This window comes from Dipodomys merriami, unplaced genomic scaffold (assembly GCF_024711535.1).
Source record: "Dipodomys merriami isolate MVZ:Mamm:240054 unplaced genomic scaffold, mDipMer1.0.p SCAF_146, whole genome shotgun sequence".
Lineage (NCBI taxonomy): Eukaryota > Metazoa > Chordata > Mammalia > Rodentia > Heteromyidae > Dipodomys > Dipodomys merriami.
The window spans coordinates 2,586,912-2,602,651 of NW_027202782.1; the positions used below are offsets into that span (position 1 = coordinate 2,586,912).

The 15,740-nt window shown below is 48.2% G+C and overlaps 1 protein-coding gene across 2 annotated transcripts in view; it reads right to left on the reverse strand.

Moving 5' to 3' along the window:
* Window positions 1–15,740, reverse strand: part of Tfcp2l1 (transcription factor CP2 like 1) — a 67,578-nt gene that overhangs the window by 17,008 nt on the left and 34,830 nt on the right. For both annotated transcript variants that reach the window (XM_070021881.1, XM_070021880.1), the window contains exons 5-12: window positions 14,850–14,956; window positions 12,853–13,005; window positions 9,291–9,401; window positions 6,724–6,815; window positions 4,872–4,920; window positions 4,698–4,791; window positions 1,591–1,681; window positions 137–240 (exon numbers count right to left, since the gene is read on the reverse strand). In XM_070021881.1, coding sequence (XP_069877982.1) covers window positions 137–240; window positions 1,591–1,681; window positions 4,698–4,791; window positions 4,872–4,920; window positions 6,724–6,815; window positions 9,291–9,401; window positions 12,853–13,005; window positions 14,850–14,956 — 801 coding nt within the window. The remainder of the gene's footprint in view (window positions 1–136; window positions 241–1,590; window positions 1,682–4,697; window positions 4,792–4,871; window positions 4,921–6,723; window positions 6,816–9,290; window positions 9,402–12,852; window positions 13,006–14,849; window positions 14,957–15,740) is intronic.

Below are 15,740 nucleotides of genomic sequence, written 5' to 3' on the forward strand. Positions count from 1 at the left end.
AAATATAGAATCAAGGTTTGAAGCTAGATGGGCACAGGGCCTGAACATTCCCAGGGAAGCACTAGGTGGGGCGGGGCTTGGGAGGTAGGCTGCAGTGTCCCTAGGCTTGGGAGCTGGCTCTGTTCCCACAACTCACCACACAGGCCACTTTCTCCACTGCCATCCCGCTTCTGCTGCAGGGGCACTCGGTTCTGCTCCAGCTCCTGACAGACATAGATGGTCATCTTTGGCCTCACATTCCTGGCAGGAGGAAGGAAATAATTAGCAGGTGTGATGCACCAAGCTCCATTGTGCTAGAATATTCCAGAACACAGAGGGGAACCTGAAGTGAGTAGGACCTAAGGAGAGAGATGAAAGGTAGAGATGCAGACTGAGTTTCATGGAAGGATGAAAGGAGAAAGAATCCAGTTCAGGTCAATTTTCCTGTCTTGATACAGGTTATCTGGTGTAAGCGTGATGGACAGACATTCTAGTTTCTACAAGAAAGAGCCTTCCAGGCAGTTATGTTTACCCACATAGCACAGATGGAGAAACTGAGGCTCAGTGGAGTACCAGGTGCTCATACCTGTAATCCTAGATTCTCAGGAGCCTGAGATCTGAGAATCATGGTTTGAAGCCAGCCATGCATCCAAATCCACAAGACTCATCTCCAGTTACCCAGCAAAAAGCCAAGAGTACAGGTCTGACTTAAGTGGTAGAGTGCCAACCATGAACAAAAAAGCTAAACAAGAGTACAAGGCCCTGAGTTCACACCCCAGTACTAGAAAAAGAAAAAGAAAGAGGAGAATTTTCCACTGTTGCAGAACTTTTAAGACATGCTCTTAGGGCTGGGGAGATGGCTCAGTGGTAGAATGCTTGCCTTGCAGACATGAGGCCCTGGGTTTGATTCCTCAGCACCACATAAGCATAAAAAGCCGGAAGTGGCACTGTGGCTTAAGTGATAGAGCACTAGCCTTGGGGAGGCTAGTGCGCAGGGACAGTGCCCAGGCCCAGAGTTCAGGCCCCTCGATCGGCCAAAAAAAGACATGTTCTTGTGTTGTGTGTGGCTACTAAATTTTAACTTAGGGGCTGGGGTTGTAGCTAAGAGGCATAGCACATGCATGGCAGCACAAGACTTGGGTTCAATTTCTCATAGCAGGAAAATAAACATCAAAGCTAAATAAAATTAAAGGTAAAAGTCAATCTGATTGTCACATTAGCTCCAGGGCCCTTCCCCACTATGGATGTGGGCTCTTGGACTGGTTAGCATAGCAGCAGAACACTCCCACTGGGCATTAAGTTCCATGGACAGCACTGTCCTGATATGCTCTCTGGAAGGAGGCAGCTCTGATCTAAGATCTTCCAAGCATTCCAGAGGCTAAGGGTGGAGAGTCAGACGTTCTGATCAAACAGAAGAGAGAGGAGTCACACAGCACCTCACTCTCCTGCCCCTGCCTGACACCTTTTTGCCCCCACATTGCAGAAAAAGTCCCATCACTCAGTCTCTACTAACCAGCCCACCTGCAGTGCACAGCTGAGATGGATAGAAGCTGTCTGCCACATATAGCCAAGCCCCAGCCTCCAGTTGGCTTCTCTGAAAAACCAACTCACCTGCCTTTGATGGCATTGAAGAGCCGGATCCCATCTGCAGGGCCACAGACCTGGACCAAGTCATCTCTGGACATCTTAAGCAAGTCAGCACCTAGGCAGGGAGATGGCCACCCAGTTACGTGGGACACACAGAGAGGAAGGGCTCCATTCCTGAGCACCTGCAGACTCATATCAAGAGTAGGGAATGAGAAAGAGCCAGTCTCACCCCTGGTGGACATTAGATACTCCACAAACAGGAACAGCAAAGAGCTCGATAATTCCAAGAGATCATAGCCCATGAGATGTCAGAAGCTAGACCTAGTACTCATAAAAGGCCCTCCCTCTGTGCTTTCCACTGGCATTAATCAAGGTACATAGATTTTATCAGCAGGGGGGTAGTAATTACATGTGCATGTCTCTGTGTAGAAGTGCACAGTCCAGTGGAGGCTGACCATTCAAATACATCTTGGGAACTCAGAGACCAAGGGATGGGACATTATGAGCCTCCTAAGACCTTTTGTGGCAGCCCCACCTCCCTCCAACCCACCCTTCCTGGAGAACTACTGCCCTAACTCCATACTGGTGCAGACAAACTTTGCTTCAACTCTGATGTTTAGGGAAATGGACCTAAATGGTGGGAACTTGGTAAGGGCTAGCTCTCTCCTTCTATAACCTGTTTCAGGGCTTGTTTGCATATAATGAAGTTAAAGTGGTCATGCCCCTTATAAGGTATGCCATGTTGCATGAATATACTACAATCCATGCATCTACTCTGCTGAAAAGACTCGGAGTACTTCTCATCTTGGAGCTGGTGCAAACAGGCTCCAGAAAATTCTCCTGCATGGTTTAATCATACATGTGGCAAATCTGCTGGATATGTAGTTTGGCTCTAGCAGTTACTGTCCAAAAATTCCCAATGTGCTATAACCACACAACACACACACACTCCTATCCCCAATTTACTTATTTGTTGGCTTGTTTTATTGGTACGGGTACTGTCCCTTAGTTATTTTGCTCAAAGTTAACAAAAATGATAACCATTTGAGCCATGGCTCTACTTCCAGCTTTTTTATTTTTAATTGTTTGTTATTATAAAGGTGATGTACAAAGGGGTTACAGTTGCAGAAGTCAGGTAAAGAGTATATTTGGTTTTTGGTGTTTGTTTTTTTTTTTTTTTTGGGGGGGGGTCCGGTCGTGGGACCTGAACTCTGGGCCTGGGCGCTGTTCCTCAGCTCTTCAGCTCAAGACTAGAGCTCTACCATTTGAGCCATAGCACCACTTCCAGCTTTTTTCTTCGTGCTTATGTGGTGCTGGGGAATTGAACCCAGGGCCTCAGGTATGCAAGGCAAGCGCTCTACCACTGAGCCACCTTCCCAGCCCGAGTATATTTCTTTTTGAACAATGTCACTCCCTCCCTCATTCTCTCCCAGTTTTCCCTCCCATCCCCATCCACAAGTTGTATAGTTCATTTTTCCACATAGTGTCTAGTGAGTACCACTTCTCTATTTGTTCACCCTTTGTCCTTCCATTTCTGTGCCCCACCTTACTCTCCCAAAAACCTATGAATGAACAAACAGACAAAAAAAAATTAAAACAACAAAGAAACAAAATCTCTTGCCTCCATTTCCTGGAGTTCACTTTGATAAATAGTATTTTGTATGATCAGATGCACATAGGAATTGTGCCCTTTGCTTCCAGCTTTTTGCTGTTTAATTGGCGATAAGAGTCCCAGGGACTTTCCTGCCTGGGCTGGCTTCAAAGCTCTACTCTCAGATCTCAGCTTCCTGAGTAGCTACGATTATAGGCATGAGTCACCCACACCAAGCCCCCCACCCCATATTTTAAGGGACAGAGAAAAGTGGCTACATCCAGAGTCAGAGGAGAGTTAGAAAGTCAGTACAATGTGAAGTCAGAGGGGATTGGGGCGGGGGCGGGGAGTGGCAGGGAGCTGCCTTTCTTAAAGACCAAGTGCCCCGATCCCCAGATCCCAATGCCTAGGAAAGCTCTCCACAGTTAGACATTGTCTTAGGTACAATTCCACGAGTACAATGGCTTCCCTTTCTATTGGGAATAAAAGCCAAAGTCCTCCCACTATTCTACTAGGCCTTCAGTTGGCCTATGCTCCCCATGGCCTCTCTGATCTCATTGCCTCTACTCTCAATCCCCTGGATCATCTGACCACACCAAGCACCCACCCACCTTTTGGCCTCTACTTTCTCTCTGCTTGGAAAGCTCTTCCCCAAAGCCCTCTTATCCCTCCCTCCCTTCTTTCTAGCCTTTGCTCAAGGACACCTCAGAAAACCTCCTCCCACCCCCTGAGTGCAGGTCAGGGTCCTTCCCTGACCATCCCCACCCCCATGCCAGTTCATGCTTTTGAACTGACTCAAAAGCTCCAATCTCTGAGGACAGGCCACTGAGAACAGGCAATTCCATTCATTGATTGTTTCTGTGCTTATACCCCTAACACCAGGAAGGCTCTGAAGGGCTGATCTGGGGGAGGAGCGCACACCGCTCTTGCTCACTCCATAGATGGCTCTGGAAGCTGCTCTGCTGGTCTGGGCTGGACCTTTACTCCCGGTCACTCCAGGATGAGCTGCTTGGTGGCAAGGCTCACTGCTCACTGTACCTTTGTACCCAGCTCAGGACTTCTGTCCAAGGGCCACCAACCAACGTCAGAGCCTTAAGGGAGAAGGAACTATCCTGCCTCTCCTCTGGCTTCACATATAAATCTCAGGCTATGGCTCTGGAGACAGGGTGACAAAGCAGTGTTTCAGTGGTAAATGTTCAGTAAGAAGGTGTGTTGAGCACACATCTCCCTGATTGGTTAAGAAGACCCTTCCTGGGTAAGCAAGGACCATCTGTGCCCACAGGTGAGGGCATCTGAATTCAAGTCACCCAAACAGTCCCTCTAAAGTCACCTGACTGGGACTCAGAGGGGCAGCATTTTTGGCCTGTGGCATTTCATATCTCTAGCATTTGACACAGTGTCAGCATAGCGAGAGAGGGATCTCACACTACTGTGGGTCTCCTGCTCCCCAAGACAGCTCCACAGAGCTGTGGACAGGGCAGCAGGTGGTCTTGCTAAGTACTTCCTAGATGCTTGTGGGGTTTTATTGAGAGATGCTCACCCGAGAAGCTGGCGAAGAGCCGACAGAACTGTGAGAACCTGTTCCGGTGCAGCCATTGCTGGGCATCCTGGATGGAGGCGGATGGGAGCAAGTGCTGCGGGAAAGAGATGAAGCCTTGAGAAGCTGCCTGCAGCCGAGGGGAACCGCCAGCCCCAGAGCCCGGCACACACTTACATCACTGCCCATGGGAAGGGCCTCCACTGGGTGGGTTGGTGAACTGTTGCTGTAACAGAAGATGGACAGGCGATGAGGGTGGAGAGTTTCTGGGGACAGTCAGGGATCCTACATCTTGTCAGGTATGAGACTTGTTTTAAACGAAATGATTTGAGAGCTCATAATGAGCAGTAGACACTGTCCATTCCCTCAAAATTCACAGCAAACACACCAGTGTGGACAGTTTCTGGTATGTGACATGGTCCTAGCCAACAACTCCTATACCCCAGCACTTAGCAGCAACCACATGATGTAACCCCTGCTGTGAGCAGATCACTTCCCACTGGGAGTTTCCATCCCAAGCCCCAGTCCAAGGGTAGGTGGGCTGACTTTGGGCCCCAAGTCCTTCTCCTCTCCATAGCTCAAGGCCTGAATAGCTGCAATCAAACCAAAGTCATCAGCAAATCTTTCCTGAAAACAGGAGGGCCATGGGGAATACACTGGGTATCCACAGATTGGCATCAGACAATACCATCTGGGTTATGCCAATAGGGAAAGGAAACACATGACATTCCTTAAGCACTAACTCAGGAAGGACAAGACCCATGCACCTGCTCTTTTAAGATAAAGATCTTCTAGCCAGGGGTTGATGGCTCATGCCTGAAATCCTAGCTACTCAGGAGGCTGAGTTCTAAGGATCACAGTTTGAAGTCATAGAGCAGAAAGGTCTGTGAGACTCTCATCTCCAATGAATCAGCAAAAGCCAGAAATGGAGCTATGGCTCAAATGGTCAAATGCCAGCCCTGAGTTGAAAAAGCTAAATAAGAGGAGGAGGCCTTGATCTTGTGTACCTCAAGCCCCAGTACCAGTACAAATGGGAGGGGGTGGGCAAAGGTGGGGAGAGAGAAAGAGAGAAATGGCCCTACTGGATAGAGGAGGTGATAGTTTTACACAATAGTGGGAACATAGCTACTGCCATTATAGAGTATACTTAAACATGATGGAAATGGTAAATGTTATGTTTTGTAGATACCATAAAAAACAAAAATAAAGACTCTGGCAGAGATGACTTTTGTGCCAGCCATCAACAACACTGGATGTCCTTCAATTCTCTACAGAGTATAGATATTGTAGGCTCATTCCTCTTGATCCTGTGGGATCTCATTCCCAGTTTCAGAGAGATGTAAAAAATCACCCCCCAAAATGGTGGACACTTAAGATTAGGTGTGAGCTGGATGCTTGGGCGCATGTCTTATAATCTCAACAGTCTAGAAGCTGAGGCAAATGAACTATGAGTTTGAGGCCAGCCTGGGTTATATACAGTGAGACTCTGGGTCAAAAACAAAATAAAGCCAACAAAAACAGTAGGTTTGCTGGATCTAAATATGATCCTTTCCCTATTTCTCTTTCACTTTCCTGGGAAGACTTTATCTTGGTAAAATCAAGTTCATGGGCAACCTTGCTTATTCACTCATGAGAAAATTCTCTACTCCACCGGGACAAGAAAGCCAAAATCCACTCAGCTTCTGTGCTTACTTGTTAAAGGTACTTGGCCAGAATTTCTCTCAGCCACCATCCCACCCCAAGAACCTCAGTTTTGTCATGGGCCTAGGAGGATGAGGCAAGAGATCTCTGGTTCAAGGCCAGGCTGGGCTACAGTGAGAACCTGTCATCAAAAAAAAAAAAATCAAGGACTGGCCCAGTAGCTTAGGGGTAGAACTTGTCCAACAGGACCCCAGACTCGATCCCTAGAGTGTGGGGGTTAAATATGGCTGCAACTGTCACACTGAAACCCAGATAGTTGCCAGATGCTGTATGAAGATCAAGAAAAGGACCTACACAAGGACCCCAAAAGAATGGTGGTTGGACATACCCTTCGCCAAGACCAAAGCTGTTGGGAGAACCATTGTAGCTTGGGGACGGGGCACTGTTCGCCTGGTAGGCCACATCTGGCCACGGAGAGCACTGTGGGAAGAGAGACAAGACAATGTAACAAGCTGGCAGTAGTCCTCAGGATGAGCTAGAGGATGCAGAAGCTCTGGCCTTCGCTCCTCAGGCCCCAAGAAGCAAACATTTACTGAGTTTCTGCAATGAACCACAACTAGAAGGGTTAATAAAGTCACAGGAAGGGAAACCCCAATATTGCAGAGATCTAAAGAAGGTATCCTGGTGCAGGTAAATGGTGAAAAGAGTCTATTTTCTTGAGTTTCCAGGTAATCAAACAAAAAAGGGAAACAAACGCAATCTTGTGATTCCTGAGATAACAAGCGAAGAGGAAAATCAAAAAAATCAAAACAGGCCCATTGCTCATAAATAGATTTTCCTAGCACAGAAAAATGTATGTAAATGACTGTTATAGAGAGAATAGGCAATTTCTGAAGACAAAACATAAACAGTAAAATTCAGTGCTAAAAAATAACAAAAAAAAAATCAAACTTCATATAGGGGCACCTGTCAGGTAGGAGTTACGCTTGCAGTTTATCAAGAGCAGCTCCTTCCAGCGTGTGTGTGTGTGTGAGTGTGTGTGTGTGTGTGTGTGTGTGTGTGCGCGCGCGCGCGCCTGTGTGTGCGCGCTTCTGCAGACACAGAAACACACATACTGTAAGCCTCAAGGAACTTCCAGTTTGGAAGTAAAAAATGAGACATTCAGGAGTTACCCAAGGAGCCCAGACCCGCAGGCCTTGCCTGCTACGGGAGGTAAGCGCTCCAGAGCTGTACTTCTTCCCTTCCATGCTGGAGAGGGCAGATCTGAAACTTTCCAAGCTTGGTAAATATTTAACTGCTGTAGGTTTGGGCTGGAATTTGTTGATGCTAAATCCTCTGGCCCCAGGAACGCTGATGAGCTGATAGAAGGGGGACCCACACCTCTCAAGGTCATGGCCGAGGGCTTTCCACCAAATACAAGGCTCTGTGATGATGGCTGTGCAGCTGTGGTGGTGGCATGAAGCTCACCAGCACTAGAGCCAGCAAAAGAGCTGAGAAGCAAAGGCTCAGCCAGGAAGAGGAACATGTCACTAGGCAGAGGACACCCCCAGCAATGGCACCAGCACAGCAGGGACCAGCCATGGGAAGAAATGGAGTCCTAACCCATGGTGGATTCTGCTGCTCTGCTGGCTCGAGAGCAGGGCTCTTCCTATGTCAGGCCACTTGGCCACCATTACAATTACCTTCAGGCAGAAAAATGCCAATACACTGAAGGGCACTGTGTTAGTTTTTATGCTGTCTTATTTTATTGTAAACACTCATGTGCATATGGCTTTTACATACATGGACATGCCTGCATGTGCACAACCAATGCCCAGCCATCTTCTTCTTGGACAGTCTATGCCCAAACATTATTCTAAACTCAGCCTCAATTCTCACAGCCAGCACAGGTCTTGCCCACATCTTCTAAGTCCAATTATTCAATGCACAAAATACCAACACCACATAGGTGACCCATTGCAGGATACAGTGTGGAATTATTGTTTAAAGAAAACAGAGCCCAGTAGAAGTGAGGAAACCAGCTGTGACCCAGAACAAGAGAAATAAGAGGTCTGTGACAGCGAGCACCTCATCAGTACCCCGGGACTTGAGAATGGCTGCAGCAGACAGCCAAGGTGTTGGGCATCAGAGAAAATGAACATCAAGATCCACCCCAGCAGCAAAATCTCAGGAGTGAGATTGAGAGTGTCACTCACTAGTGGAGCAGCTGCCTAACCTACATGAGGCTCTGGATTGGTTCTTTGTCATATAGGTTTGTGCGCGCACACGTGCGCACATACACACACATACACACACACACACACACACACACACACACACACACATTTTAAGAGCCTTCATTATACACTGCCACGCAGGCCTCCTCCTACTCCAAAAAGGGGCCTTTTGCACATATAGTTGTCTTGTGTGGATCTTCACAGTCAGTTATTCCTGGTACCACTTGAACACTAGCAAACTGTTCATGAAGGGATTGAAAACAGATACCCCAGAAGCTCTTTAATGCAAAAGCACAGGACCGAGGAGTACATGTGTGCGCACTATGGCCACAAACACAGGAGAAGGACAAAGTGTGTATATCTGCCCGTTGTGCAGAGAAAGTAAGGCAGATTGCATCTGCCTAGAACCAGAGGCACCTGGAAGGAAGGAGGGAGAAATGGGAGAATACTTCTGCTTGTACACTCTGGAAATCTGAACCATGTGAAATGAATATTTTCAAAATAATGCAAGTGTTCAAATTTTGAGAAAGGAGCATACACAGTGAAGGGCAGTGGAGCGCTCAGAGTGACATCTGAACTGCCTCTAAGTCTCAAGTGGGCAGGGAGCAACACACACAGGGTGCACACTGAAAAGGAGACGTTTACCCATTTACCCACCTGGGTGACCTTCCAAGACTGTACAGCCAGCACCCCACCTGGCCCTGCTGGGCTGGCGGCTCAGCCCCGTCCCTGTGCTCACCTCTGTGAGGATGGTGGTTTCATAGGATGGCTGGTATTTCTCCTTCTCTTGAGCAGTTCTTTTCTCCATCTTCTCCCGGTCAGTCTTCTGTTTCCGGTCAGCTCCCTTTGGCTATAAGCACACAGCACAGGGTCCACTTAGTCCACAAAAATCCAGGGTGGCTACTGGAGAAAGACCTCAGGCCTACAGGCTCCCTGCCTTGCCCTGAAACCCCAAAGCAGAGGCGGGATGGCCCAGATGGGGCAGCACCATTTCCATACACTAGCATGTGTCTATGACTTCTCAACAGAGGGAACTCAGAACCTGGCCCTTGGGGCTCATTGGGAAGTATCTGGAAAAGATTGCTACTGATGGCCACTTACTCATGGATAGGGGCTGTGGGACAAACCATAATGTACTTGTTCCTAGGGCAGCCACTGGACAGCAAAAGGAAAAAACAGTTGGACTTCTGGTCAAGGGTTCATGTTCTCTGAAATGCTGGCCATTTGCTGAAGACCTCTTTTATTGTTTGGTGTTTCTGTTTTTTGAGACAGCTATGCTATGCAGCTCAAGCAGGCCCATAACTCATTGTATACTCAAGACTAGCATCAAATTTCAAATTCTCCTGCATCAGGTTATGATCTCAACCACCAATGTTGAGATCACAGGCCTATGCCACTGCACACAGCTGGTGAAGACTCCTTTAGCTCCAACTCTGAGGAGGTATACCTATTCCCCAGCTCCCATTCCACATACAGAACAAGGGAAGGGGACCTCAGGGGGAAGACCCCAGGTGACTCAGTTACAATAGAAGGCCCCAGTCCTGGATGCTTGGCCCCAGCCTCCTGAGTGCCCAGCCCCAGGCCTCACAGACACTATTATTCCCTCTTTACCAATTGGGGGCTGAGGGCTGATCTACTAAGCACATGTGATTCACAGGAAACACAAAGGATTAGCATAGGCTCTGTGGCTCCTTGAAGGGGGGATGGGGTTCATTTCCTCTGGTGACAGCTTTTGGTTTCCAGCCCAAAGGTTTTTAGGGAGATGATCTCTTGTGGTAATACCTGTGGAAGGTAAGGGTACAGGAGTACATACGGAACAGACCAGTGGCAGTGAACAGTGTGACAGCCAGACATGGTTCCAAGGAAGCTGCCAGGAGCCTAGGTTTGCAACCATACCTGGTCTCCCTGCTCCACCTCCAAGCTCCTGGCCCTCAGGTGGCCCTGCCTCCCTGCCCTGAAACCCATGCTAAAAGGGTTATAGTCAGATAAGGGCCAAGCCTGCATATGGGGGCACAGCTCTTGTCCTCATGAAGCCTTTGTGAACCTGGGTGGTCAGAGCAGAGCTGGTCTCTTCTTTCAGGGACTCTGGCACCTCATACAGAGCTATACAGGGTGTGGTGCCACCCCATCGGAGCTCTCAGTAACTCAGAGGGGTGACTGGGACAGAAGAGAAGGGGGAGGATACTTTGGGTCAGCTTGATCTGGTGCAAAAACACCTCTGTCATCTGCTTTTATGAGTGGGGCAAATGGGTGAATGCATACCTCCTAGGACATCCTGAAAGGCCAATTCTGGGAAATCAGGGGCTGCTCCTCCCCAAAGGGTATACCAATGCTTTCTTTGGGGGCATTCAGATAAGGCAACTTCCCACCTGGGAGCAGGACCCTCATGGTCAAGATTCTGGCATGGAGAAAGGGAGCTAGAGGCAACTGGGGGAAAGAAGGGGTACTCCACAGGGCAAAGACCCTCCCCTCTCTTCTAATATCCAGCGTGTCTCATCCCCACGGCACACCGGAGAATGATGGACTAAAACTGATGTGCTAAGCAAGGAAGGGAGCTGCTGCACTGGAAGACTTAGGGTGATTTCTCTGGGTGACTGGACTAACTCTGAGCCACAAATAGGAAAGTGATTCTGATTATCTGAGCAGCTCCATGTAATCACAGGACTCTGAAAAATGGAGAGAAGGAGCAAGGGTCAGGACAGTGCCAGAAGGATGAGGAAGAACTTTCTGCTTTGAAGACAGGGGGAAGGGCCAAGGAATGGAACATCACTAGAGGCTGGACAAGGCAAGGAGATGAACTCAGAACCTCCAGAAATGTGGACCAGTGACATCACTATCTAGTGAGACACATTGTCAGATAATCAATGTTTAGAGTTGGGGGGGGGGGTAGGTTTGGTTGATATTTGAGACAAAATTTCACTATAATGCCCAAGTTGGTGTAAAGTCCTGGGCTCAAGTAATTACTTAATCATGTGCACAGGTTTGTTTGTGCTGGTACTGGCTTTTGAACTCAGGGCCTGGGCACTATCCCTTCAATTTTTTCTGCTCAAGGTTGACACACTCTATCACTTGAGTCACACCTCTACTTTTGGCAGTTCCTTTTTCCATTTTGGTAGTTAATTGGAGATAAGATCTTACAGAATTTCCTGCCCAGGGTGGATTTGAACCAACCATAATATCATATCGCAGCTTCATGAGTAGCTAGGATCACAAGTATGAGTCACTGGTACCAATCCTATCCCTGTTTGTACTTTTAAGGAAGCAAATATAACAGGGAAGTCCAGCTTCCCTGACCCCTTTCCCCCTTCCTTTCTGATCTCTCTTCCTTTCTGATCTCTTACATCCCAGGTTTTAAAGGGCAAAAAAGACATGCAAAAATCCCAGTCTCTCTCTCTCTCTCTCTCTCTGTCTCTTGTCTCTCTCCACCCAGGGCCAGCATTGGTGAGGGACTAGGGTGGCCTAGTCCAGAGTACTGCCAGGCCCATGGAGTCCTCTGTCCACAATCCTCAGGAATCAGATCTCTCATTGCAGGATCCTTAGAGCAGACACCATTCTTGCTTCCTCCCCCAAAGCTGCTGAGATGGTGCCTTGCCCAAACCCCTGCTAGGGCTCAGAATACCAGACCCCATGCCCACACAGTTTATGGTTTGTCTCCCTGTGGACGTTTGTTTATATTTGCAATCATCCCTGTACAGGTCCACCAACACAGCCCAGTGGTCTCTCTAATGCTCCTGTCTGAAATGACCTGCTATTGTCTTCCCAGATGCCATAGGCAGAAGTTTTCAGTGGGTTTCAAACTGACCTAGGCTACCCAATGGGCCCTGGGGCTGTCATTCAAAACAATTCCTGTGGAGGTGGCTCCACCTCCCACTCTGCAAGCATCTGCGGGAGACACCCAGATAAACAAGGCAGGTTAGACCTGCAGAGAACAGGGCTGGCTGCCGGCACCGGGCAGCCCTATGTGAGGAGAATGACATATCCCCCCCAAGGGCGCATGGGAAACAGCTGGAATGTTGCCTACCATTTTCAGGAACTAACCAGAGATAAAAGGCAGAGACAAGAGGTACAAGACAGGAAGCAGGAAAGGACAGACATAAGGAACCTCTGAGAATGTTTCTTTGATTAATAGACTCGGGAGTGTTGAGAAGCTTTCATTTTGTTTTTTTGGTGTGTTTTTTTGTTTGTTTTTCCTTGAAGGTGCTGTGTTTTTAGCTGGCCTCTCTGAGCAAGGGCAGGGGGCAACCTCCTCGTGGCATCACTGCAGGCAGATGCGGTTGACGGCCCGGGAAGGAGGGTCTCACCTTGAACACCTTGATCTGGCAGCTGGCTGAGTGCAAATGCTCCGTGTACTCGCCATTCTCGTTCTGCTTAAATGTGTCGATCTGTACTCGAAAAGGCACTCCCTTCTCGCCCCCGTGCTTCCTTGGGGTGAACTCTGTGCTGATACAGTGCACCTGGGAGGGGAGCATTTTGTGGGTAGTCAGATGTGTGCCCCACTCCCTGGTTCCTCTCCACATAGAGGTGTCCCTCCCTTCTTCCACCTCCCCGCTGTTCCTCACACATGGCCCACTCCATCACACCAAGGGCCTCCCTGGTCTTCTCCCTGCAAAAGACACATTCTCCCATCTCTGACCCTTTGGTTCAGGGGGCTCAGCCTGACCATCTAGGTATGTTCTCAGCATTGATCCAGGCCATTGACCTCAGTAGCCCCGCCTCACCTCTCACCCAGGGTCTCTTCCTTTGGCAGATCCCATAGACTTGACTGCAGGGAACCCAGCACAACCCTAACCACTCTGCCATCCTGGCATCCTCAGGCAAGGCTGGTGCAGGACCAAAATGCTCGGACCAGCTCCATCTCTGTTAAGTGCTTGCTTCATAGAAGGTGTGATGCAGATACATTACTATATACTACAATGAATTAAAACATAGTAATTGTTTTGATCAGTCATGGGGCCTGAACTCTGGACCTGGGCACTGTCCCTCAGCTTTTCAGCTCAAGGCTAGCACTCTACCACTTGAGCCACAGCACCACTTCCAGCTTTTTCTGCTTATGTGGTGCTGAGGAATCGAACCCAGGGCCTCATGCATGCAAGGCAAGCACTCTACCACTGAGCCACCTTCCCAGCCCCATTATAATAATTTTTATACAGTAAAAATATTATAAGACAATGCGTGGCTCAAGGGGTAAAGCACTTGCCTAGCCAGTGCAAGGTTCTGAGTTCAAATCCCAATACCAACACAACAACAAAGAGTATTGTAACTTTTAAACAAGGAATTTCTTGAGTGAATTCCATAGAATGGGTATCGGGTTGGTGGCTTCAGTATTACAATCAGAAGCTCAAAATAGGGGTAGGAGGAACTTGCTCAAGAGTACACAGTGAAAGCTAAGCACTGGTGGCACACACCTAGCTACTCAGGAGGCTGAGATGTGAGGATAGAAGTTCAAAGCCAGGGCTGAGAAGGTGGCTCAGTGGTAGAGCGCTTGCCTTGCATGCTCGAGGCCCTGGGTTCGATTCCTCAGCACCACATAAGCAAAAAGAAAAAAGCCGGAAGTGGCGCTGTAGCTCAAGTGGTAGAGCGCTAGCCTTGAGCTGAGGGACAGCACCCAGGACCAGAGTTCAGGCCCCACGACCGGACCCCCCCCCCCAAAAAAAAAAAAAAGAAGTTCAAAGCCAGCCAGAGCAGAAAATCTATAAGATCATATCCAATTAGTAGCACAAACCCAGGAGAAGAGCTGTGTGTGGTTCAAGTCGTAGAATACCATCCTTGAGTGGAAAAGCTAAGCAAGGATGGGAAGCCCTGAGTTCAAGTCTCAGTATCCACACACACACAAAAAAAACCCACAAAAAAACAGTGTGACTCAAAGAGAGAGCCAGAATGCAGCCCAGAGCCCTACTACAAGGCCACAGCCATACCCTTGACCACCCAACCTCATGGAGCCTGTTAACAATGGGAGATAACAGTAGATATGCATAATAAACTATCATTCAATGAATAACAACTATAATGGGGAAAATGTCTACTTTCTAATTACTTATGCTGATCTGGAGAAAGTTCATAAATTCTCTATGTAAGCTAAATCCAAACAGAATATTACAGCATTCTAAGTTCTTCCCCAGCTAGCTGGAGACTGAGCAGTTAACACTCCTCTTCTCTCCCTCAGCAACCTTCCCTTCAAGAAAGAACAGGAGACCATCCAGACTCCCTTCAAGAGAGAATAGACCATCCAGACCCTTCAGGATGGGTTGGTTTTTTGCGAAGCTGCAAGCTGGCCTCCAGAGCTCACTCACTCACTCACCTGAATGAAGGCAGATGCTCTCTTTGCAGGGTCCCACAAAAACTCCACTGCATTCAGTTGGGTCGGGCTGGCCCTGGGGTCCAAGATACCAACAGACAGTGGAATATCTGTGTACACACACATACACACACAAAGGTGCAATTGTCAGCCTCTCCCAGTACTCAGAGAAGGATCCTCCACAGAGGGCCAAATTCCTGCACAATTTGCAATGCCAATAGCTCTGGAAGGTAAGTCTGGCTGAACTCCCCTGGCACACAGCCTGACTTGAACTGCCGTGAAGCTCTTTGTAGACTTTATCCTTTCTGTGTGAACAGTCATTTGATTTTGCTGCAGAAATATGGTACATGATTTCCTGTTGGAAGTGTTCCCTGCCACCAGGGGGGTAACACACCCCATTACCATTCTGGCTGATTCCTAAGGTGCATCTGATCTTAAGGGATTGCAATGAACTCTGTAGTCTAGTACCCAAATCCCAAAATTCCACTTCCATTATCAAAATCCAGTCAAACTTGGTATTTTTCTACAGAGCCTTCTTGGAATTCTTCTCTAACAAGAGGTCTTTATACTCTGTAGAAATTTGTTTTTCAAAGAAAAAGAGAGCTCCTTGAAGGCAGGACTTGAAAGTCATCTGAAGATGATAGCTAGTCAGAACCTCAACATTTCTTTTCTTTCTTTTTCTTTCCTTCTTTCCTTTCTTCCTTCCTTCCTTCAATTTTCTGAGACAAGGTGTCTCTGGGTAGCCCAGGCTACCTACCCCTTGAATCCTTGGGCCACCTGCTTCATGCCTCTTAAGAGAGCTGGGAATATGGACATGTATCACTGTGTCCAGCTTCATATGATGTCTACCATATGGCATCTACAAAGAGCTCCATAAAGGCTGCTGCCTCAGGC